Source organism: Pelmatolapia mariae, linkage group LG16_19 (assembly GCF_036321145.2).
Source record: "Pelmatolapia mariae isolate MD_Pm_ZW linkage group LG16_19, Pm_UMD_F_2, whole genome shotgun sequence".
Classification (NCBI taxonomy): domain Eukaryota; kingdom Metazoa; phylum Chordata; class Actinopteri; order Cichliformes; family Cichlidae; genus Pelmatolapia; species Pelmatolapia mariae.
In genome coordinates, this window is record NC_086241.1 from 10,752,673 (window position 1) to 10,779,603 (window position 26,931).

General features: G+C 36.4%; 3 protein-coding genes and 1 pseudogene across 3 annotated transcripts; all 4 read right to left on the minus strand.

Annotated features, from left to right (window-relative positions):
- Window positions 1-5,684: 5,684 nt before the first annotated feature.
- Window positions 5,685-6,614, minus strand: LOC134645835 (olfactory receptor 2G6-like). The gene has a single exon (XM_063499441.1). It carries the CDS (start codon window positions 6,612-6,614, stop codon window positions 5,685-5,687), a length of 930 nt encoding a protein of 309 aa, XP_063355511.1.
- Window positions 6,615-13,544: 6,930 nt separating this feature from the next.
- LOC134644035 (olfactory receptor 11A1-like) lies at window positions 13,545-15,392 on the minus strand (annotated as a pseudogene).
- Window positions 15,393-20,369: 4,977 nt separating this feature from the next.
- On the minus strand, window positions 20,370-21,299 carry LOC134645826 (olfactory receptor 6N1-like). Its single transcript, XM_063499430.1, has one exon. It carries the CDS (start codon window positions 21,297-21,299, stop codon window positions 20,370-20,372), a length of 930 nt encoding a protein of 309 aa, XP_063355500.1.
- Window positions 21,300-25,581: 4,282 nt separating this feature from the next.
- LOC134644004 (olfactory receptor 5B21-like) lies at window positions 25,582-26,510 on the minus strand. The gene is given in 2 exon segments (XM_063496632.1): window positions 25,582-26,318; window positions 26,321-26,510. Coding segments are annotated over 2 exon segments (927 nt in total).
- Between the last annotated feature and the right edge of the window lie 421 nt (window positions 26,511-26,931).

The following is a 26,931-nucleotide window of genomic DNA, read 5'->3' on the forward strand; positions in this document are numbered from 1 at the left end:
AGTCAAAGTCGTGACCTGTCCAATTAAGATACTTGTGGCTTGACATCAAAAAAGTGGTTCATGCTGAAAAACTCTCCAATGTGGCTGAATTACAACCATTCTGAAAAGATGACTGGTGGCAAAATTCCTCCACAGCACTCATTACAAGTTTTACTAAATGCTTGATTGCAGTTGTTGCTGCTAACATTGGCCCAACCAGTCATTAGTTTTAGGGGCAATCACTTTTTCACAAAGTGAAAATAATAATAATAATTAAAACCTTCATTTAGAAATTGCATTTTGTGTTTACGTGTGTTATCTTTGTTTAAAATTTAAATTCATTTGATATTCTGGAACATTTAAGTGTGCCAAATACAAAAACATCGGAAATCAGGAAGGGGGCACTTTTCCACACCACTGTAGATATCCAGAATTATGTTTTTCCCATTGAGCTTGCTTCAATAACCAGTGGAAGCTCAGGTGATGGTGGAGCTACTCAGCTGGCGAACTGAACATGCCTTCTTGTCAACTGTTTATTTTTAATGGTTAGTCAGTTACAGTTTGTTTTTGTTGCTCCACCATTATTGATGTTGTGTACACACTTCATGAACCTAATGGGATTATGTACAAAACTCTCAAATTAGTGCTTATTTGCTCTCCATCCATGCCCCAGTCCACCTGTCAATCTCATGCTCCACTCTTAATTCACTCATAAACAAGATCCCAATACAACGGAACTCCTCCACTTGGGAAAGCAGCTTATGCCTATTTGGAGTTGTCACTCCATGTTTTTCCGGCTGAGAACCATGATCTCGGAGTTGGAGGTGCACATTCTTATTCCTGCCACTTCTCACTTGATCATGAAACACTCATGATCCACTCAGCCAGAAACCACCAACTGATGAAGCCAACAGAACCATATCATCAGCAAAAGGCAAAAGATGAAATCCTGAGGTCACTGGAGCGAAGAGCCTCCATTGCCTGGCTATGCCTAGTTATTCTGCCATAAAAACTATGAACAAAACTGGTGACAGACGGCAGCCCTGGCAGAGTCCAATACGCACCAGAAATGAGTTTGACCTACTCCCAGCAATATGGACCAAGCTTACTATGCATTCAGTCCAAATTCCATTGGCTCTTAGAAATGACTCTAGACTCATACCAACAGTAACATCAATAGTTATAAAATGTTTTAAGAAATGTGTTTGGGGTGTCTTAAAGGAAAATGTAAACAGAAGGCAAGATCCATTATAGTTTGCAAGGATAGGGTACAGATGATGCTATAAATAGCATGACATTTTTATTTTTAAATTGCCTTGAAGACCCACAACTTATGCTTGGCTGGTTTTTGTTGATTTTTGCTCTGTGTTTAGGACTATCCAGACTTTTTTTCATTTATTTGTTTATTTTTATTCAAACACAAATTAAATTGAGTGGAGACGTTTCAAATAAATGGTAACATTTTTACAAACAGAACTTATTGCTGTCAGCTGGAACATTATTATTAATTTTAATTGATTAAGTACCAGTGCTCCTTAAGGTCGTGCCAGGCACACGTCAGGTTACTCCTTTTCACAATTTGCTTTACAAGGAAGAGGACATAAGCATTTACTTTTTTGATATACAGTGGTTTGTAGCCTGGTGTGATGACAGCCACTTAATTTGGGATGTAAAGAAAACCCAAAAGACTGTTTTCAAAGTAAAGGTGTGCAGAGGCCTAGGTCAGAGAGTTTTTCAACTCCCACCTCTGGCAGAGCTTTAGTAGCATTTTCATAGTAGGATTTTCAGTAATTACCCGAGAATACAATTTTGGACCCAGAGGTATTATATTTAAGTTTAACAAAACTAGGTGAGTAAAAACATTGTAGTCAACCAGAAAAGGAAGCTAAACATCAGAAAAAGTTGTAACTACATTAAACCTTTTTTTGTCCATACAAGACAGAAACTAATAATGTACAGGAAATGTGTTTAATTTCAATGTGTGTTTTCTTTTTTAAATTTCAACATTTACAAACCAAAATGAAATTCTACTTATATTTTAATTAATGAAACAGTCTGGAAATATGTACTGTCATAGTATCTATTCATTTACACTATTATCGAGTGACTAAGGTGCAGTACCCTGTACTTACGTGCAATTTGCAGGCAACAAGTCAGGTTTTTGCAATAAACAATAAAACAGGTGCACTGTAAAGATTGTGTTGAGAAGGTGGAAGAGTGATGTGTGAGCAGCAGTATGACTTCAGTATGGCTTCATGACAAGAAAGAGCACTTCAGATGTGATGTATAGTATGCATATGTATAGAATACATGTGTGTGAGATAGATATAGATAAATATGACAGTGAAAATGCAAGGAGTAGAGGTAGTGATGGTAGATCAGTTTCAATACATAGAGGTAACCATGCAAAGCAAGAAAGTCCAAAAGGGATTTGAAGTTACAGTATACATCACGGCTGGGGGGCCAACTCAGGTAAATGGACTCAATTGCAGACCACACTCGGAGGCTCTGGCAGTAGGTGAAAATGCTTTATTTACAAACAGTGAAATGTGTAACAGAAAGACAAAACCCACATGGCAAAGAGGTCTGGCCCAGATCTGGTGTCAAGCCAGCACTGCTGGCTGACTTCTGGCATGATAAGTGGTATGTCATCCAGATATGGGCCAGGTCTGCCGTAGATCGCACTGTTTATGTGATGGCATGCCACATCTGGCCCGATCATGGTTTGATTTATATGGCCCAGGCTCATAGAAACCAGGTCTCGGTCCCGGTGTCATGGCAGTGTGTATGTCAACCAGATGTGGGCCAGGTCTGGCAATGATGCCACTATTTATGTTCCTATTTTCCTATTTTAGTTAGAAGACCCAAATGCCATGTTGCAATACTATACTGCTATGGTAGCCAAAGTTTCAAAGCAGGTTTGACAGGTTTGTGAGTGTACACTTTATCCAAAACCTAGTGAGGGTTTACTCATGTTTACCACTGGGTGGCTGTATCTCAGGAGGCAGAGCAGGTCACCTATTAATCGGAACGTTGGTGGTTCTCCAGACAGAGTGTGTGTGCGTGTGTGTGTGTGTGTGTGTGTGTGTGCGCGCATCTCTGTGTGTGTGTTGAATAGAGCACTTTGAGTAAAAAAGCACTGCATAAGAATCAGTCCATTCACTGTATGAACAGAGTTTTTACTTTTGCACTATTATGTTCCGGCACATGTTCTTATTACATTGCTTGATTAAGGTACACGTTAGGCTGACATCTGGGGCCAGAGCTGAAACTGTTCTGGGCCAGCACAGGACCACCATTGTGTCTGCAACTGGCCTTGTGCTGGCCCATGTGTGGGCCACCTCTGGCAAACCAGATCTGGGCCACCAAAGGGCCGTCATTCTTTGCAGTATGTGGGCCATGTGTAAGCACATGGTGTGGGCCAGATCCGGGCCATACCAATTTTGCTATGTGGGAACTAGACTATGAACTAAGGGCTAGTAGCAAACTGTAAATGCCTCGGCCCACGCACCCATGAAGTGGAAAGATCTGAGCCTCATTTGCCCTGTCAGCATTTAAGCATAGGGATGGCAGCTATTCATTGCTGTATCATTGGAGAGTGGCTGGCAACGAGCAGTGAGTGACCGAAGAGGAGCGAGTGTTTTACCCCCTGTCCTCCCCACCCTGGATCCCTTGGAGCCCATACCTCTGTCACTTTTGTATATCTCACTATTCCCTGCACTGTTTGTACATACACCTGGAACATATAATAAATCCCACTGTGTTCTTCGCATATTGGAGAGTCTTGCGTGTGAGTCCTCAGTGAACTGTAACACATAGAGCACGTTGTGCTCTTTGATCAGTTGTGACTCAAGAGCCTGGTTTTGCCAGAGGTCTCCTTTTGTTTAAATAGAGTTTGTCCTTCCACTCACATTCATGTTATACTAAACTTATTGTTTAGCACACATCTGAAAATGTGGATTTTCAGTATTGAATGCGTACAAAAAAAGGATGTTTCATTCCTTTTGAGGGAAGTTTTTAATTTTAAGAGTTTTAATTGTTCAAAATGATTAAAGTTTTTACATTTTTTAAATTAAAAATATATTATATATTGTAGTTTATATTTATAATGAATAGGCCGTTGATGATCTGGTTTGACCTCTGATTTATCTTTGTACCAAACAGTTTGGAAATAGTATAATACAGCAGGTGAGATGCATGGATCATATCAGATCTTTATCCTTGTAGAAGCTTGATTTAGCTTATTAATTGTTTTTAAGGTATTTCCTGGATTATCGCCCTGGTACCTTTCTGATATTTTTAATTTTTACAGTTTTTCAAGATCACTGAGGTCTGCAGACCAAATGCTCCTACATTTCCTGAGGTCCAGATTAAGGCACAGAGGAGATCGGGCCTTTGCTGTGGCTGCTCCTAAACTGTAGAACAAAATGCCCTTTCACATCAGGATCACCCCAACATTAGACATTTTTAAAACCCATTTGAAAACCCACTTTTATTTTTTGTCTTTTAAATCAGAAGTTTTGATTACTTTTTTGTGGTATTTCATACTGAGGTTTTCTCTTTTTATGTTTCCTTTCTTAAATTCTGTCATTTTGTCCTGCTATTAGAAAGAAGATATCATAGAGCTGAGGGTTGGTTGGAAGGATAAGCAAAGGAAGGAGTAGAAGAGAGAAGAGTTACTTTTAAAATACTATTATTGCATTGGTTGTTTTGTTTTTTTTTGTAATTTTATGCTATGGGATTCAAATACTTTAAAAAAGGGAAAAAAGACAATTTTATGGTTGATATGCTAAACAAAACTCTAGTAAATACTACAGTATGTTAAGAAATGAGGGTATGTGATCAGATTTCAAACAGTGCAAAATTATGGTGTCATTAATTAATGTATAGAGGGAAGTTTACATACAAATTTAAAAACAAAAATTGGCTGAAAAAAGTACGTAACAATTCAATTCCATTCAGTTTTATTTATATAATGTCGGATCACAACAGCAGTCACCTCAAGGCTCTTAACAGGAGATGATCTTTCAACAGGATAATAATCCATAACAACTGCATATTGATATTTATGCCAGTAAAAAGTTTTACTGACAGAAACAAATAGTAATGAAAAAATACATAAAAGTCCCAAAACTAATAACACTGATCCTTATATTTATACTTTGTCTTAAACTGAGGAGTAACACACAGTGAGGCCTGTTTAGAACAGGCCTTAGAACCATTTAGAACAAAACATTTCATACAATATTTTGTTTACTTTAAACCTAAGGCACTTGTTTATTCTTCTGTTTAATCAACTTTCACATATATTAGCTAATATACCTTGAATATCAGGACACTGCAAGGCAATGAAATCAAATGTGAATTTGTGATGATTTCTGAATGATGTACAGATGAATTTTACAACACTATTCAAAAAATCACGCAGAATCCTTTTTAAAATAAAATTCTTAGTCATAAACATGAAAAAAACTACAAATGTCATTTAACATTCATGCTGGATTGAGCAAATATGACATGTCATACTACAAAACAACAAAATATTAGCAAAATTAGTCTAAACCAAAGAAATGTTTGCCTTAGACAACTTGTTGTCTAAATGTTTCTGAATCAAGTGCCTCCAGAAAGAGTTGTATTTATATTGCTGCAACTGTTTTGAATATTTTTTAATTATTTTAAATAAGGAACTTTAACCTTAACAGAAATCATTTGCTTTTCAAATAAATTAAACTCAAGATTCTGTTTCGTATTTTAGTGAGTTTAAATCCATATATGAGAGGATTCATAACTGGAGGGATGATGAGAAATTCAATAGTGATGAAGTTTTGGAGGCTTTGGGGTAAATCTCTGGAGCCATATCGCAAATACATCGAATCAAAAGACATTACAGTGAGAAATATGATCAAAGAGATGAGATGTGGTACACAGGTCTGCGTAAACTTTACCCTGTCCTCGCTGGACCTCGCACATGTTTTAATAAGATATATGTAAGTCCAAATTATGAAAAGCCAATGAGACAGATAAAAGACAACTATTACATATGCATTGATGTTGTTTGAAAGTGTGTCAGCTTCAGGACAAGCAAGTTTAACAATTACCCAGTTTACACATAAGACTCTCTGTATGTTTATACCACATAACTTGATTCTTGATGTTAGCAGGACATTGATGGAGAAAATGCATAAAGGTGTTAGCCAGGAGAAACTCACCAGCTGAGAGAGCCTCCTCTTAGTCATGAAAGAGTGGTAGTGCAGAGGTCGACATATAGCCAGATACCTGTCAAAGGCCATAACAGCTAAAATGGACAAATCACAGGAGGCAAATGAGTACATGATAAAAGCTTGTAAAAGGCAGCCTTCATATGAGATATTATGAGAAGATGACAGTAAGTCTGAAAGGAATTTTGGGTAGAAACCTGTGGTCCCATAAAGTGCATTAATGCAAGAGCTGCTCAGTAAAATGTACATAGGTTCATGGAGGTTTTCATCAAAGACAATGAGGAGCACAAGAGAAATATTGAAAAATAAAATTAGACAATAATACAGGAAGGTGCATGAGAAGAGGGGTACTCTGAAAGTCATTGTCTCATTAAATCCTGACAGAACGAAACTTTCTACATTAGACACATTATCCATGATCAGAGAAGTCAGATGCTTTATTAGTGTAAAAATATGCGTGTGTGAGTATATGTGAGTGTACAGAGCTGCATCTGCATCTCAAACATTGCCTGCTGTGCCTCTACACCTCCTCTTAATTGTTGCCTTTTGTTTAACAACAAAAAACACTTGGGAATTAAACCTCTCTTGATCTATTAAACAATCAGCCGAAAAACAACAAAGCAAAACTGTGGTACTTGACTATAATATAATATAATATAATATAATATAAGATCAGCTCGTGTTTTGGAATTAAAACACCACCTTTTAGAACATTATACATGCCCTCTTCATGATTTCCTTTTTTTGTATGTGTGTCTGTGTGTCACATGTTTCAGATCCTCAAACAAATATAAATATTAGACAAAGATAACTGAAATAAACTCAAAACACAGTTTCTAAATGAAGGTCTTTATTATTACAGGTTGAAAAAAATCCAAACCTACCCAGCCCTGTGTGAAATGTCATTGTCCCCCCTTCCCCCATTAAAAACATAAATTAGCTGTGGTGTATCACATCTTTGGAAAGCTGAGTTCAGTTTTTGTAGCAACACCCAGGCCTGATTCCTGCCATACCTGTTCTCAGTCAAGAAATCACTTAAACAGGACCTGCCTAAGTGGAGTAGACCAAAAGATCTTCAAAAGCCAGACATTATGCCGTGATCCAAGGAAATTCAGGAACAAATGAGAAACAAAGTAATTGAGATCTCTCAGTCTGGAAAAGGTTATAAAGCAGGGGTCTCAAACTCAAATGAGCCGCGGGGCACTTCTGGCACCGTCATCTCATTGGAGGGCCACTTTAGTGTCCAAGTAAAAAACAAACACAAAAACACCCACTAATATTTCCTAAAATGTAGTGGGTTTTTTTTTTGTTTTATTTAATTCCAAATATTGTGTAACAAGACAAAATTGCAAACATGAATGCAATTTTTTCTCACTCTTAACTATCTGAAGCCTTTCAGTTTCATTTGTCATATGCAAGTTAGCACAGGGTCAGCATTGCAATGAAATGTATTTGACGAGCAGAAGACAGTCACTCAGCAGTATAGTACAGTATAGTACAATAGTTTCATTGAACTTCCAAATAAACAGCTCTTTCTGGCTAGACACATGGCAGCACTTTTGCTACAATTTTGTTTGTATTTAACAAAATAAAAATGCAGGCATAAGCGTACACATTAGTTTTTGACTGCAAGGGAAAATTGTTGTCTTTCCAAATAAATCTCTCAATGAACTAACACCAATCTAACAACTAACACCAGCCAGTCGCTCAACATGTTTGCACTCTGTTGTTACCTCGGCCAGGTCCGCAGCTCCGATGGTAAGGAGACCTCTGGCTAATACTATGGGTTCCATGTCGGGCTCGTAGCCGGGAACTAGCTTTACTGTCTGGGTCAACTTTGCTAGTCGCAATAATTTCTGACAGGAAGGAAGCTTTTGCGAATTTAACAGCCTTCTGATGTTTCGATTGACAGTTGTGCAAGATGTCCAGGGACATCTGTAGTTTGTCTTTTTTCCATTTCCTCTCGGCTCGGCGGCATTCACTGAGAGTGTGCGTAGATTCATTCAACCAACGTTGGCGAGACAACTAAAAATGTTTAGTCTTTAGGGGAGCCACAGTGTCCAAGATAAAGGTGCATGTAGAGATAAAGGAGTAAGTCAGTTCGTTGACTGGTGTAACTGTATTACAACTGGCATCATAAAAGGCAAAGTTAGTCAAGGTGGTAGAGAAATGAGTGATAGACTCAGGATTAAACATGCATACTTGGTACAAAGGGCCCTCACAGTTCAATTCCACATTACATATTTCAACCTTAAACATAACTGGGAAATGGTCCGAGATCCCAGCGTTGTTGATATCAGTAATGCAGATGTCTAGGCCATATGACAGTACTAAATCAAGTGTGTGGTACCAACTCACATCAAAGGCCACCACACCACAGCACAGAGAATCAAGGGGGCACAGTTCAACTAAATTAGTTGCACTTCAAAGCTGGAAGATATGGCAGGGGGCAATTGCAATGGCATTGGGAATTTGATGAGAACCAAATAGCGAAAACATGGAACAGTGATGAACCTTCCCAGGAGTGGTCACTCGACCAAAATTACCCCAAGAGTGCAGTGATGACTCATCCAAGAGGTCACAAAAGACTCCAGAACAACATCCAAAGAACTGCAGGCCTCACTCACTTGCCTCAGTTAAGGTCAGTGTTCATGACTCGACCTTAAGAAAAAGACAGAAATGGGCTGCATTGCTGAGTTCCAAGATGAAAACCACTGCTGAGCAAAAGAAACATAAAGGCTTGTCTCAGTTTTGCCCGAAAACATCTTGATGATCCCCAAGACCTCTGGGCTGTTTTGCTGCCTCAGGACCTGGAACATGCAGCAGAGGATTGAAATTAGTTTCTTATTTCTAGTGTGTGGAGGAAGGTTTTATCATGGCACACATCTGTTTACATGGGAGGAAACTCCTTATGTGATACGACATTAGGGTTATTTTGCGTGGCGTGAGGTGTGTGGCTGATGGATGAATGTTTTGGGATTAATCTATCTGATGATTATTCTTTTGTTGCAAAGTTGAACCTGCCAATTAGGTTTGGTATGATGTACCCTCCTGAGATAAGGAGCATGTGTCATGACTTAACTAGGCCTTTTTATTCCTTATTTTGTTACTTTCACAGTGCACTGAAAGTTTTGTTTGATAATCTCTGTCGTTTGAACAGATCTGCACGATTAGACCGGAAAGCGCTATACGACACATTGTCGGGAAAATGGTTGCAAGTGAGCTTTTCCAAATTATAATGGGTTCTGGAGAAGGCCACTTATTTGGGACGCCATCAGAGTAGGAGTCCCGGTCTAAAAGGATTCAGCGAGGTAATCCGATCTAAATTCTTCTTTTTCTTTTTGAAATGGCGTCATATTGCTGACAGTGAGAAACTTAATGCGATGACAGATTCTACTGCCAGCAATGAATAAACAATAAAAAAAATGGGGACCTGACTGGACTGACAGTTGACTGAGTTGCCTGACTTAACACCAACATGCAAGATTCCACTTCCATCCAGATATGACAAAGGGGTGGATATATGAATGTGTGTTTCTCTGTTTTTGCAGGAGCAGGAGGATGACAGAGTCCAGAGGGGGAGACCAAAGGGTCACATGAGAATGTGGGCCCTACAGATCTAACCTTTAACTGTAATTTTTGTGTGAAGGAAACCATGTTTACAGGCTATGTGTTGGTGATGCAATTAAACTATGCTGTTGGGAAAATGTTGAATATTACTGTGAGCATGTGTATTCAATGTGAAACACATACTGTGTTAAAATCGGTATCACTCCTTTCACAGAAAAGGAGGGTTGACCACATGATTTACAGCAGCACCTCTGGAATCTGTTGATCCAGGCCTGACCTCCATGACGCTCCAAGGCTAATGTTTTGTTTTTCTCTAAGAGTGCTTGTGAAGGATTCAGCACGGACAGACAAGTGACGTTAGAGCACATGTGCAGTGATTAAAGGACATTTTTAATGTTGGGCTCATTATCTGACTACTATTGAGCTCATAGTGATGAAATGAGTAAGTGACATTATTTAAGGAAAGTTGCTGATTACAGTAATTTGGAATAAACGCATGGGATGATCCATGATTTGGGACACATTACAGCAATAGTAGTGGGTTGAATGACTTGAAAAAAAAAAAAGAAACTGCATATAACACTTGTCTTTGTAGTACTGAATACTTTATTACTATACTCATTATTATGATCTACAGTTGTTTGCAATTGTGAAGTTTGATTTAGCTTACAGATTTGTCTTCTAGGATACAGGCTCCAAGCGGAGCTGGGAGTTGAACAACTTTCACGTGAAAATCACTGGCTAATTTTTTTCTTATGACAGGGTTACAGGCTTGGAGTAAAGCTGCACTGAGGGACAAGCCCTGGAAATCTTTAAGAGAAAATGTGCAACTTTCTTGTGTATGTTTTGCCACATGGCAAGGGCCATGTGGCAAAAGAGAGTTTCTGGGGAGGTGTCATTGTTTAAATTACAGGTGGAATGAGGGGAAGTGATGGAAGAAGAGACTGAGATGCAGATGCAGACTGAGGCTATGACAGAGGCGACAAGAGGATCAGTGAGGAGTGGAGAACGCCTCCAGCTGACGACCCGCAGAGAGCTGTGCCACTGGGCTTCCTAGAGAGCATCGACAGGAGATGTTGGACAACAGAATGGGCTGAAGGATAAGGGGAGCATGCCAAGCTCCAATTGACAGCGCAGAGGAAGTTCAGGGATGGCATCATGATTCCGTAAACAACACAGAAACCAGAAGCTATGGCGGTGACGGGAAATGACTGATGGCAATTTCCCAAGGATTATCATCTAATGCTTTTTTCACTGTGCCATGCTGAGGTTGACACTCTACAGAGAGTCTCCCTTTGTGTCATTGCTGTTGTCATTTGCATCATGAACACTTCTACAAGACTGCTGCTGAAATTTTGAGCCATGGGCGTGGTCATGACTCAACAGGAGGGAGCAGTATAGCAGCAGTAAAACAGAAACAGCTGGATCCAATTTCCTTTTAATTTCTTTAACAAAACCAAAAAAAATCTCAAACCCGGTGAAGAAATCAATGACTCCCTTGCTTTTAGTCAGCAGCAAGGATGGCATGGCTGGCAGATTTAACACCTCTTACCGACTTCCACTGACAGGACATAAACAAACTGAGACATTCTGTGTCAAAACTGTGCCAGGTATGAAAGGAACGAGAGTACTGGCGGATTGGTATTTCCTGTGTGGACAACAAAGCATACCTGTCACTCCCAGAAGGTTGGGGAGGATTGTGTGCCTTGGTAAAACTGAGTGATCATGTGGAAATCAACAGATATGCACTCCTGAGGCATATAAATCTTACCAAGGTCCTGGGAACGGCCTTGGCAGAGGAACAGAAGACGATATGTACGATGGTGTTGCAAAACAGACTGACGCTGGACCTGATAACAGCATCCCAAGGTGGGGTGTGTAAGCTAATTGGTGAGACGTGTTGCACATTCATTCCAGACGGATACTCCATGGGCGGCGACATCTATGAGGCCCTAAAGAACTTAACAGTGCTGCAAAGGTATGTGGCAGATCACACGCCAGGAGCCTCAACACAGGATGGGCTCGCATGGCTGACTTCTGGACCCTGGTGGCATATGCTACTGAAGATCTTGACCCCAGTATTTGTTGTTTTACTCTCTATGTTTGTTGCGGTGACCTGTATTTTCCCTTGCATTAAGAGCATGGTACAAAAAATGGTGACTAATACCTTTATTTACTACGCATTAGCCCAGGAAGACCCAGAGAAGGGCATGAAAGATTGTGTTCAAATGAAGTAAGCATTGAAAATGCACCTGCAAGTGATGCTGTACTGGTAGTTGACAACACAAGCTTTTAAAATGTCAAACAGGAAGGAAGAATGTTAGGTTTAATGTATGTGTTGTAGGTTGCCATTTAAAAAGCTAGAATGCTTCTGTTTGCTCTCTATGTAACCCATGCATATGAGTATGTGCATGACCTCGATAAGGGGAACAAGCAGCCTTGAGAAGAACAGATTCTACTCAGTGAAGGAAGCCACCTGGCTGGGACGAGATACCGACAACATCCTGGGAGGGCTGCACTCCCATCATATAACCACACACATTGTATAACTATGCTTGCACAATTACACTTTGTAACCAGATATAGTAATTTCTCTTAGGTAATACAGCAACAAGCTTTATGAATATTCATGTGTGTAACCAATAAAAACAACCTGCAGGGGGAAAGCAAGTTGTAGTGGGTTGAAGACAACTGCTTCCCTCTCGTGAGTGAAAACTTGAGCTCTGTGTGACCTCGTTCCTGAGTGAGATTCTGTTTATCCAGCAGTATGAGGGGTAAAACTCTGACAGTTACAGTTTGTTTTTGTTGCTCCACCATTATTGATGTTGTGTACACACTTCATGAACCTAATGGGATTATGTACAAAACTCTCATATCAGTGCTTATTTGCTCTCCATCCACGCCCAGTCCACCTGTCAATCTCATGCTCCACTCTTAATACACTCATAAACAAGATTCCAATACAATGGAACTCCTCCACTTAGGAAAGCAGCTTATGCCTATTTGGAGTTGTCACTCCGTGTTTTTCCGGCTGAGAACCATGATCTCGGAGTTGGAGGTGCCCATTCTCATTCCTGCCACTTCTCACTTGATCATAAACCACTCATGATACACTCATGATAAAGTGCAAGCCGGAAACCATATCATCAGCAAAAGGCAAAAGATGAAATCCTGAGGTCACTGGAGCGAAGAGCCTCCATTGCCTGGCTATGCCTAGTTATTCTGCCATAAAAACTATGAACAAAACTGGTGACAGACGGCAGCCCTGGCAGAGTCCAATACACACCAGAAATGAGTTTGACCTACTCCCAGCAATATGAACCAAGCTTGCTATGCATTCAGTCCAAATTCCATTGGCTCTTAGAAATGACTCTAGACTCATACCAACAGTAACATCAATAGTTATAAAATGTTTTAAGAAATGTGTTTTGGGTGTCTTAAAGGAAAATTTAAACAGAAGGCAAGATCCATTACAGTTTGCAAGGATAGGGTACAGCTGATGCTATAATTGCTATAATTGCTATAAATGCTACAAACATTTATATGCTATATATGCTATAAATATATTTCAACATGTAGAAACCAAAAGGAAATTCTACTTATATTTCAATTAATGAAAAGTCTGGAAATATGTACTGTCACAGTATCTATTCATTAACACTACAGATCACATTTTGATTAAATCACATATGTACATATATAAAGAGATTTTTTCCTCTTTTTGCAGACACGCTGAAGGCTTTAATCTCAAAGCCAAACTTTTATCACATATAAAATTCAAATGCTGTTTTGTATTTGTGTCAATTTAAATCCATACATGACGGGATTAATAATTGGTACGATGAGGAGAATTTCCATTGCCATGAAATTCTCAAAAATTTGTGGTATTTCTTTTGAGCCAAATTGCATGCATAACATATCAAAAAGAAAAGACACAACAACAACTGTTATGGAGAATAAATGTGGTACACATGTCTGCATGAATTTGTTCCAGTTTTCTTTGGATGACTGACATGTTTTGATCAAATGTACATAAGACCAGAAAACAAAAAACCGCATGACCAAAACAAAAGGTGTAATTAAAAGCAAGAATAATCACTTTAGATACAGAGGCAGAGCAAGCTAGATTAGAAATTAACCAGTTTATACAGTAGATCCTTGGTATGTGTGAGCCACATAACCTCAACACTGCTGTTGTTATCGTGCTCATTAAGAGAAGATAAAAGGGAGTAAGCCAAGCAAAAAATACAAAGATACAAACTCTTTGTTTAGTCATCAGAGAGTGGTACACAAGAGGTCGACATATAGCCGTGTATCTGTCATAGGCCATGAGAGCTAGAAGAGAGAAGTCAGCAGCAACTGAAGAGTGCAATGCAAAACCCTGTAAAAGGCATCCTGCATAAGAGATGACATGAGTGGTGGACAGAAGATCATAGAGAAACTTGGGATAAAATGCAGCTGTCCCATAGAGTCCATTGACACACAGATTGCAGAGGAAGATGTACATGGGTTCATGAAGGCTTTTATCCACAATGACTGTGACAATTATCATCAAATTTACCAGCCAAATCACACAGTAACACAGTAAAGTAAAAATAAAGATAGTGATCTTGTAGTTTGCAATATCACTTAACCCTAGTTTACCTTACTAGGTGTCATTTTAAACTGAGAGCAAATGACATTTTCACAAGTTAAAGTCAGGGTGAAATGAAGTCTCTCTGTATACTGTCTAACTGACAAAGTATGTCACCAGAGGTTTATATACTCTTTGTGTCAGCCACAATTACGTGGTCAGCATGATGTAAGTGGTGCTTTCACTTCTTGAGTTGAACAAATTTTTTAAAATTAAATTTACTTTTAATAATAAAGTTCTTTGTATTTTATGTAACTGCTAAGATCTGGGAAATGACTTCAAACAGTTGTAAGCAAATGATGAGCAGTAAGATAAATTAATGCATTTAGTTTAAGAAGAAGAGCTTCAGCAGCATCCAGAGGAATTTTGAGTGGTGATTCATGGGTATCAAGCTTGTTGTTACAGTCTATTCAAGCTCTCTATAGATGACAGGTCTCTTCATTTCATTCAAAAATATATAATATAGCTGTGTTATAATGAGTCTTCCTTTACTTTTTAGATTGTAACAGAAAATAATATTTACATATTTTGTAAATGGGAATGTATTTCACACTAACAACCTGGCCTCTGTATAATGTTTAACCCTAAAAGAAGCAGAAAAAAAATGACTTACTCCCTGAAATTTTCAACAATAACCTCAAAAATAAAATGTGCAGGGAATGTGCTTAGTTTCACTCTTTTTTTATTTTAATGTGTAAAAACCAGAAGAACGCACTGATGCATATGCTTATTGAGACTGATCTCTATATGATTTTAAGTGTTTATAGTTTAACATATGTAACGAATTTATGCAAACTAATGAAAGGTAACACTTTATAACACAACCTGCCACTAAGGCGCAAGTACCCTGTATTTAAGTGCAATTTGAGGACATCAAGTCAGGTTTTTGCAAGAAACAATGAAACAAGTACACTGTAAGTACCCTGTACTTTTCTGGGTTGCGGCTCTTGTTATGGAGTGACTAAGGTGCAGTGCCCTGTACTTCCTTGCATTTTGCAGGCAACAAGTCAGGCTTTTGCAATAAACAATAAAACAGGTGCACTGTAAAGATTGTGTTAAGAAGGTGGAAGAGTGATGTGTGAGCAGCAGTATGACTTCAGTATGGCTTCATGATGAGAAAGAGCACTTCAGATGTGATGTGTATGCATATGTATAGCATGTATAGACTACATGTGTGTGAGATAGATATAGGTAGATATGACTGTGAAGATGCAAGGAGTAGAGGTAGCGATGGTTTCATTCTTTTTGAGGGAAGTTTTACATTTTAAGTGTTTTAATTGTTCAAAATGATTAAAATGATTACATTTTTTAAATGAAAATATATTTACAATTAATAGTTCGTTGATGATCTGGTTTGACCTCTGATTTATCTTTGTACCAAACAGTTTGGAAATAGTATAATACAGCAGGTGAGATGCATGGATCATATCAGATCTTTATCCTTGTAGAAGCTTGATTTAGCTTATTATTTGTTTTTAAGGTATTTCATGCATTATCGCCCTGGTGCCTTTCTGATATTTTTAATTCAGTTTGAGTTTACATCCTAAAATAACCAGGCCTAGCAGAATTACACCACATTGTGCCACCTTACTTGACAATATTTTCACCAACAATATGGAAAACAACATCGTGAGCGGATTATTAATTAATGACATCAGTGATCACCTACCAGTTTTTGCAGTTTATAACACTAATTATAAGAGAAATCAGCATGAAGAACAACTGAGATACAGACGAGTAAGGACAGACGAAACTATGAATGCACTTAAGAACGATCTATTAAATCAGGACTGGGACAATGTGTACAAAGAAACTGATATTGATATTGCATATGGTATATTTTTAAAAATATTCATGGAATTGTACGATAAAAACTGTCCAACAATAAAATACAACAGAAAGCACAAATATTCAGATAGACCATGGATCACTAAGGGTTTACAAAATGCATGTAAAAAGAAAAATACACTCTATAGGGAATTCCTAAAACATAGAACAAAAGATGCTGAAAATAAATATAAAAAATACAAAAATAAGTTGACCAATATTATACGTGTATGTAGAAAGGAGTATTATAGTAAAACATTGAACAACAATAAACATAATATGAAGGAATTATATGGGATGTTTTAAACGGTATCATTAAAAATAATTCTGGACAACAAAGTTATTCGCAATATTTTATTGACAATGGCAATATTATGGAAAACACTGCTGATGTGGTCAACAGCTTTAATCATTATTTTGTAAATATTGGACCAAATCTGGCAGAACAAATTCCTGACTCACTGCCATCAGTAGACTGCGGTGAATGCCTGATTGATAGGAACCCTAACTCAATGTTCCTCACAGCAGTGGAGGAAAAAGAAATAATTGACACTGTACACATGTGTAAATATAAAACATCTACTGATTGTAATGATATTGACATGATAATCATCAAGAAGGTCATTGAAGGAATTGTAGGACCTCTAACATATATTTGCAACTTATCATTTCAGACTGGAAAAGTTCCAAACAAAATGAAAATAGCTAAAGTTGTGCCGCTGTATAAAACTGGGGATAGACACCACTTCACAAATTACAGGCCGGTTTCTTTACTACCACAATTCTCCAAAATCCTAGAAAACCTGTTTAATAAACGATTAGACAAATTCTTAGATAAATATAAATGACAGTCAATATGGATTCAGATCAAAAAGATCAACATCTCTGGCATTAATCGAATCAATTGAGGAGATTACGAATGCCATAGATCAGAAACAGTATGCAGCTGGACTATTTCTGGATCTCAAGAAAGCATTCGACACAATCAATCATGACATATTAATTAATAAACTAGAACGGTACGGGATCAGGGGGGTTGTACTGCACTGGGTGAAAAATTATTTAAGTGACAGGAAACAATTTGTGAAGCTGGGTGTCCATTCCTCATCATGCTTGGACATTGCTTGTGGTGTTCCACAAGGCTCTGTACTGGGTCCAAAATTATTTATTATTTATATAAATGATATTTGTAAGGTATCTGATATATTAAAACTAGTATTATTTGCAGATGACACAAATATTTTTTGTTCTGGGGGGAATCTAAAGGAACTGCTGGATACAGTTACTTCAGAAATGTGCAAAATTAAAAAATGGTTTAACAGGAACAAACTATCTCTAAATCTAAGTAAAACTAAAATAATCTTATTTGGGAATTCCCTTAGAAATGCACAAGCGCAGATTCATATAGATGGTGTGGAAATTGAAAGAGTACTTGAACATAAGTTTCTTGGTGTGATTATAGATGATAAATTAAACTGGAAGTCTCATATAAATCATATACATAACAAAATTTCAAGAAGTGTTTCAATCTTGAGTAAAGTAAAACACATTCTGGACCACAAATCACTCCACATTCTCTATTGTTCCCTGATTGCACCGTATTTGCATTACTGTGCAGAGGTTTGGGGCAATACCTACAAATGTTCGCTATCATCAATCTTTATATTACAAAAAAGGGCCATAAGGATAATCCATAAAACTGGTTACAGAGATCATACAAATCCACTATTCTTAAAATCAAAAATTCTAAAATTCACAGATCTGGTTCATTTTCTCACTGCACAAATTATGTATAAAGCAATAAATAACCTGCTTCCTGACAATATTCTAAAACTGTTTTCTAAAAGGGAACGGGGTTACAATTTGAGAGGGGAATTAAATTTAAAACATCCTTGTATCCGCACAACATTAAAAAGTTTTTGCATCTCTGTGTGTGGAGTGAAGCTGTGGAACAGACTAAGTAAAGATATGAAGCATGGTGCAGTTTAAAAAGCGGTTTAAGGATATGGTTTTTACAGGGTACAGGGAGGAGGCAGAGATTTGATAGGGTGTTCTTGTCCAATATTTTAATGTGTGTGCGGGTGCACGGGTATGTTGGTATGGGTATATATATCTGTAGGTTGTGTATCCTTTGAGGTGTTACTGGGGTTATTGAAAATGTGTATATGTGTGTATGTGTATATACGTAGGTATGGATAGATAGAAACATATATATATATATATATATATATATATATATATATATATATATATATATATATATATATATATATATATATATATATATATAATTAATAAATAAATTAAAAATATATATATATACACTTGACATATAATGTAATTGCAAGGAGGTATTTCTGTAGTCTATTGATTACTAGATAGTGGAAAAGGGGTGGGATTAAATAAGCTTATGCTTCTTCCTGCTCCTTTTTGAACATGAAAGTTATTTGTAGTTGTGGTTGCTCGTTTTCCTTTTGTTTTGCTTTATTTATTTGTCTCTTTGAATTCTATGTTGTTGTACTTTTTTAACATGTTCAAAATAAAGATTCAATCAAATCAAATCAAATTTGTACACTTCTTCAAGATCACCGAGGTCTGCAGACCAAATGCTCCTACACTTCCTGAGGTCCAGATTAAAGCACAGAGGAGATCTTGTCTTTGCTGTGGCTGCTCCTAGACTGTGGAACAAACTGCCCTTTTACACCAGGATCACCTCAACATTAGACATTTTTAAAACCCATTTGAAAACCCACTTTTCTTTTCTGTCTTTTAAATCAGAAGTTTTGATTACTTTTTTGTGGTATTTCTTACTCACGTTTTCTCTTTTTATGTTTTCTTTCTTAAATTCTGTCATTTTGTCCTGTGTTTTTTCTTTTGTCATGTGATTATTATTACATGATAGCACCTTGGTCAACAGCTATTGTTTTAAAGGTGCTATAGGAATATATTTTACTTTAAATTTAGAGGGTCTGCTATTAGAAAGAAGATATGATAGAGCTGAGGGTTGGCTGGAAGGATAAGGCGAGGAAGGAGTAGAAGAGAGAAGAGTTACTCTTAAAATACTATTATTGCATTGTTTTTTGTTGTTTTTTTTTTATTATTTTATGCTATGGGATTAAAAAACTTCAAACAACAACAACAACAACACAATTTTATGCTTGATATGCTAAACAAAACTTATATTTTTAAAGTAGTAAATACTACAATATGTCAAGAAATGGGGATATGTGATCAGATTTCAACCAGTGCAGAATTATGGTGTCATTAATGTACAGAGAGAAATTTACATATAAATTTAAAAACAAAAAAAATTGCCAAATAAAAGTAAGTAACAGTTCAATTCCATTCAGTTTTATTTATATAGCATAGCAGTCACCTCAAAGCGCTTAACAGGAGATGATCTTTCAACGGGATAATAATCCATAACAGCTGCATGTTGATATTTGTGCCAGTCAAAAGCTTTACTAACAGAAACATGGAGGAAACTTTAACCACAGAATCTATTTCATTTATCTATTACTATTTGTCCAAAATAATAAAAAACCTTATATAAATAAATAAATACTAGTGAAAAAATACAACCTAATAACACTGATCCTTAGATTTATACATGTAACGTGTTTATTGAAAAAAAAAATTAAGCATTGTTAACTGATCTTTGTCATAAACTGAGGAGTAACACACAGTGATGCCTGCACTAACCAGTCATTTACAATAGAATATTTCATACAATATTTTGTTTACTTTAAACCTAAGACACTTTGAAATAAACCTGTTTAATCAACTTGCACATATATCAGTTAATATACCTTGAACATCAGGACACAGCAAGGCAAAGAATTTGTGATGATTTCTGAATAGTATATAGATGAATTTTACAACAGTACTCAAAAAATCATGCAGAATACTTTTTAAAATGAAATTCTTAGTCAAAAACATGAAAAAAATGTTGTTTTCATTCAAACAACAAAAAAGAAAGTGTAAAATTTGTCTAGTCCAAATATATGTTTGCCTTAGACAAGGCAAACATGACTAAATGTTTCTGAATCAAGTGCCTCCAGAAAGACTTGTATTTATATTGCGGCATCTGTTTTGAATATTTTTGAATTATTTTAAATAAGGAACTTTAACCTTAATGGAAATCATTTCTTTTTCAAATAAATTAAACTCAAGATTCTGTTTCGTATTTTAGTGAGTTTAAATCCATATATGAGAGGATTCATAGCTGGAGGGATGATGAGAAATTCAATAGTGATGAAGTTTTGGAGGCTTTGGGGTAAATCTCTGAAGCCAAATCGCAAATACATCGAATCAAAAGACATTACAGTGAGAAATATGATCAAAGAGATCAGATGTGGCACACAGGTCTGCGTAAACTTTACCCTGTCCTCGCTGGACCTCACACATGTTTTAATAAGATATATGTAAGTCCAAAGTATGAAAAGCCAATGAGACAGATAAACGACAAGTATTACATATGCATTGATGTTGTTTGAAAGTGTGTCAGTTTCAGGACAAGCAAGTTTAACAATTACCCAGTTTACACATAAGACTCTCTGTATGTTTATACCACATAACTTGATTCTTGTTGTTAATATGATATTGATGGAGAAAGTGCATAAAGGAGTCAGCCAGGAGAAACACACCAACTGAGAGAGCCTCCTCTTAGTCATGAAAGAGTGGTAGTGCAGAGGTCGACATATAGCCAGATACCTGTCAAAGGCCATAACAGCTAAAATGGACAAATCACAGCAGACAAATGAGTACATGATAAAAGCTTGTAAAAGGCAGCCTTCATATGAGATATTATGAGAAGATGAAAGTAAGTCTGAAAGGAATTTGGGGTAGAAACCTGTGGTCCCATAAAGTGCATTAATGCAAAAGCTACTCAGGAAAATGTACATAGGTTCATGGAGGTTTTCATCCAAGACAATGAGCAGCACAAGAGAGATATTGAAAAACAAAATCACACAATAATACAGTAAAGTAACTGAGAAGAGGGGTACTCTGAAATTCATCGTCTCATTAAATCCTAATAGAATGAAACTTCTTACATTAGGCACATTATCCATGATCAGAAAAAAACATGTACTTTCTTAGAGTAACAACTTGTGAGTGTACAGAGCAAAGAGCTGCTGTAGCTACATCCCTAACAATAACCTGCTCTTCCTCAACACCTCCTGTTAATTACTGCCTTTGGTTCAACAACAAAACACACACCTGGGAAATTAGCCTCTGTTGGTCTACGGAACAAGAAAAAAAATGACCAAAGAACAAGAGAAGATGGATTTAAGTTCAATTTTGTAGTTGTTCATGGTGCCATGGTTAGCGCCATCCTAAAGTGATGACAGCAGCACACGTCTTACCTTACAGACTTTACTTACTAGTTAGATTGAATAATATGCAGTTGCTCTTCACCATGTGAAATGCTTAAAGTGCTGCATTTTACCTTAACAATAAGTATTAAGGGGTGAAGCTTTTCATTAGTTCAATAAGCAGAGAACTGAAATTCTCTCGCATTCCTGGGTCTTGTACCCAGCGCTTTCTGTTTTGGAAAACACTGTTTTACTATTTGATTAATTTCCAGTTCATTCCAGTTTATTTTTTGCATTTCTTAAGTCCAGCAATGAAGCCACTTTTTGAATTTAGTTTTTGTCTCAGAGTCTGCATTTTAGATCCTCCATCCTGCCCACTTCATCCAGCCTTATGACAGAACCACTGGCTTTTATTAATAAATTATTTTATATGACGCTACATAGAAGAGTGGAGTCCCTGTAAAGGTAGGCAGTAGGACAGCACCCCTTACAATGATCGTGGTGTAATGGCAGGATGGAGCTTGCCTTTCATGTTGTTTTCACCAACTTCTGATCCTGAGACTCATCAGACCAGGAAACATTTTTCCAATCTTCTATTCTGCAATTCTGCCTGTGAGAATTATAACCTAAGTCTCCTGAGAAAGAGGTCCTGATAGGACATGTGGTATTGTAAAGAAATAAATGCAGAAATAAATGGATGATGGCTAGGTAGCTTTGTTAGCCAGCTGCAATCATAAACTGTATAGGTACATCACACAGATACTTGCTGATTAGTGCTAAATAATAAACTATTAATACAGGCACACTGAAGGACTTGGAAGGTTTGTACCTCACCTCAAGCCATATTATTTGACACATATTTAAATAAAAGTGTTCCAAAAGTTACCAGCAGCACACAAACAGTTCAGGCACCCAGTCAGTGATACCAAGTAACAGTGGTCAGGCCTCGCAGATGCTGATCACCTCCAGCTGCTGGGTCATGGCACCTGTTACTCGAAGTGGCTGTACCTATAACTGGTCATTCATATAAGTCTTCTACAGCATGATGCCTGAAAAATCATGTTACCCACGCTCCACTTCAACTGTTTTCTCACAGTTTCACTAGCTAAATTGTACAACCGCTGCTGCAACACTACTATGCCTAGTTTCCCAGTCCACTACCTCATCGTTACCAATTCCAGTGATTATAAGACAGAAAAAAATCTTACATTGGTCACATTTGTACACCAAAGCTCAATAATCTAAGCACTGTGGCCATATTACCCTTATTTAACAGTAGATCTTTCTTAATTAATCATTTATTGTTTATAATTATGTCAGAAAAAAGTGGACAATTTCTGTATCACCGACACCTGTCTCAAACCAGAGGAACCCCTTGCTGAACTTGTCCACCCAATTATAAATTATCCAATGTCTCAAGATCCTCAGGCCACATTTTAAGATGCACGAGTATCCTAAACAGTGTTCAATTTACTCCTATATCATTTTCTTAAATCCTGCAAATTTCTTTGAATGAATTCTCTAACCTGCTTTTTTTCTGTTTGTAAAATTTGACACGATCATTTTGGTAGGATACTCTATTGCACGGATACAACTTAGCATTGCAAAATCAATTAATTTGGTGCAACATGTTAGAAGTTCGACACATAAAAATGGGCAAATTGGATCTGGTTTTTAATCTTGGCCTATCTTGAAGATATGTCTGTATGCTGGAAAGTGTGTCCCCTTTTATATGCGGCTTTTATTAGGAATGTTAAGCACTTTGTATGTCTTTGTTCTGAAAAGTCCTATACAAATAAAGTTATTATTGTTAATATTAGTAGTAGCAGTAGTTGCAGTATCCAGAAAGACAAGTTGTCAAACAGTTCACTCCCAATAGAGATGTTATGATATGTTATACTATCCATAGAAACTCAAATTTTTTTTGTACCAATCTCTTAGGATTTACATACTTTTTGAATCAGTGGCCATTGCAAGAACTTGACTTCTTGATTTTTTATCATAATTTTAATTTTTATTATTTTATCAACTAAAATCTAAAATAATATTTTAATGTAATATCTCACAATAGTGGCCTTTGTGGTGAAATTTAAATTTCTCTTATTACAATAATACAATAAAATCCACGCATCAGAACTGTGGCTCTTTAAGTATATGGCAGTAGAAAATATTTTCAGTCATTTCAGGATAAATCACATGTGTACTGTATACGCCAACAGCGTATACAGTACACATCATTAGTTACTAAGCAGCGTGCAAATTATGTGTTATACATTTCTATATAGATATGAAGACATGGCACAAATAAGTAAAATAAACATCTTTCAATGAACTGTTGCTTTTATTCTAATTGCATTACACCTAGAAACAAAGGAGGGGTGCAGGAGTCCATATCAAAGTTATTACATCTTACTAAAACTGTAAATCTGGAAATGCTTTGCAGATAAACACAATGATAAATAAAAATAACTGAAACAATACTTGTGTAAATAAAGCAAACTAAAATAAAAATTTTAAAATTACAGAAAATATCTTCAGTAAGTTAGACTTTAAAGTTTGTGTTAAATGTAAATAAACATTTCTGCATGCACTTATTTAATCTGGTATTCTACATCCCTCTGAGTCTATTTCATGCACAAAGTGTTGGGTTTGGATTGTTACATCTATTTTAAACTTACTAAAATTCCTTGCTGATAAACAGCATCTCATAATAGTATGAAACAAAAAAATTAATAAAACCAATCCTGGAAATAACAAACAGGCTAAAGTTAAGCATTTTATAAGCATAAAAATGAAACTTCAGCAAGTACAGTCTTTTGTGGAAGTATTGAATTAAAAACGATGTAAAAAATAAATAAATAAATAAAAACCCATAAAAATACAATTTACAATAAATCTGATCAATATATCCACATAAGTAAATTTATTCACTTAAAAATAACATAACATGATACATTGTAGTTGGTCTTTGACAAAACTGAAGAGAACACACAGTAAGGCATGCTCTTTTCAGGTATGTTCATATCTCTCACTATATATTCTTTACTATAAGCAAAACCTACATTTTCATTTTTGAAGAAACTCTAAATTTCATGTTAGTTATTTTCTGTAGATAGATAGATAGATAGATAGATAGATAGATAGATAGATAGATAGATAGATAGATATAATTTATTTCGAACATGCAAATATAATTGAAATAACAACAGAAAAAAAAACCCCCAAAACTTAAAAATCATCAAGTTTTCATGTATATATCTATGTCTACAGAATGCGTGTGCTCGAAAAGGAGTAGGATGAAGTTTACACTTTTCTTGTTCCTACCCCCTTATTTCAAATTTCATTGCTTACAAATCCATATCCAGGATTCAACATTATTTGATCATATATGGTTAACTATGTACAAGTCTAACACATTGAACATACACAAATAAAACCATTTTCAGCACACAAACCAGAACAACAACAAACTACATTTTTACATAAACTAATCACCCTGTCTTTAACACCCGCTTAATCTCTGAGCTTATTTTATATCTATGTGACAAACACCTTAATGAACACTTAAGCTTGGAGTACTCAGGCCTTGATCTATAAAAAATGAGGACACAATGAGACAACTCAGTCACTGAGAGGAAGATTTCCTATATTCATGCAATTTATTATTTTTGAACAATCGTGTGAATTTTTGTATTGATGTACTTGTCTTGATTTCATCTGTACAGGTGTTCCACACACTAACTCCTCTGACTGTAATTCTCTGATATTTTACATTTGTCCTTACTACTGGCTTGCTGAACATAAGGATTCCTCTCAGGTCATGAGTATTTGGTCTTATTTGGAACAAGTTCTGAATGTTGTGGGGCAAAGATTTATTCGCTGCTTTGTACATTGTTTGTGCAGTTCTGAGGTCAACCAAATCTTTAAATTTGAGAATGTTTAATTTGATAAAAAGTGGATTTGATGGTTCTCTTGAAGTAGTTTTATTTATTATCCTTATTGCTCTTTTTTGCAGAATGTACATTGGATGGGTGTGTTGTTATTTTCTGTTAAGATAAACTGAAGTCAGGATTCTGTTTTGTATTTTGGTGAGTTTGAATCCATATATGAGAGGATTCATAACTGAAGGGATAATGAGAAACTCAATAGCAATGAAATTTTGGAAGGTTCGAGATGAATCTGTGGAGTCAAATCGCCTATATATCGACTGAAAAACCATTACAAAGAGAAATATGATCAAAGAGGTCAGATGGGGCACACATGTCTGCATAAACTTTACCCTGTCTTCACTGGACCTCATGCATGTTTTAATAAGATGCATGTAAGTCCAAATTATGAAAAAGCCATGAAATATATAAACAATAAGTGTTGCATATGGACCAGTATTTTTTAAAAAGGTGTTGACTTCAAGACAAGCAAGTTTAACAATTAACCAGTCTAGACATAAGACTCTCTGAATGTTTATACCACATAACTTGACTCTTGATGTTATTGGGATATTGATGGAGAAAATGCAGAAAGGTGTTAGCCAGGAGAAACACACCAGCTGAGAGAGCCTCCTCTTAGTCATGAAAGAGTGGTAGTGCAGAGGTCGACATATAGCCAGATACCTGTCAAAGGCCATAACAGCTAAAATGGACAAATCACAGGAGGCAAATGAGTACATGATAAAAGCTTGTAGCAAGCATCCTTCATATGAGATGTGATGAAAAGATGACAGTAAGTCTGAAAGGAATTTTGGGTAGAAACCTGTGGTCCCATAAAGTGCATTATTCAAAAGCTACTAAGAAAAATGTATATAGGTTCATGCAGGTTTTCATCCAAGAAAATGAGCAGCACAAGAGAGATATTGAAAAACAAAATCACACAATAATGCAGTAAAGTTATTATGAAGAGGGGTACTCTGAAATTCATTGTGTCATTAAATCCTAATAGAACAAAACTTTCCACATTAGACACATTATCCATGATCAGAGAACTCAAATGCCTTATTATTTTAAAAATATGTGTGTGAATATATGTGAGTGTACAGAGGAAAGAGCTACTGCGTCTACATGTCTACCATTGTCTGCTGTAGCGTCTACACCTCCTCTTAATTATTGCCTTTTGTTTAACAACAAAACACACCTGGGAATTCAACCTCTCTTGATCTGTTAAAAAAAATCCCCTGAAAATCAACAAAGCAATACTCTGGTAAGTGACTATAATAAAAGTACCTTTTGAATTTACAGAAATAAATAATAATAAATGTGTTTTGGGTGTCTTAAAGGAAAATAAATGTAAACAGAAGGCAAGATCCATTACAGTTTGCAAGGATAGGGTACAGCTGATGTTATAAATAGCATGACACGAGCTTTAGTCTGATTTTTATATTAAGATTTTTGATAAT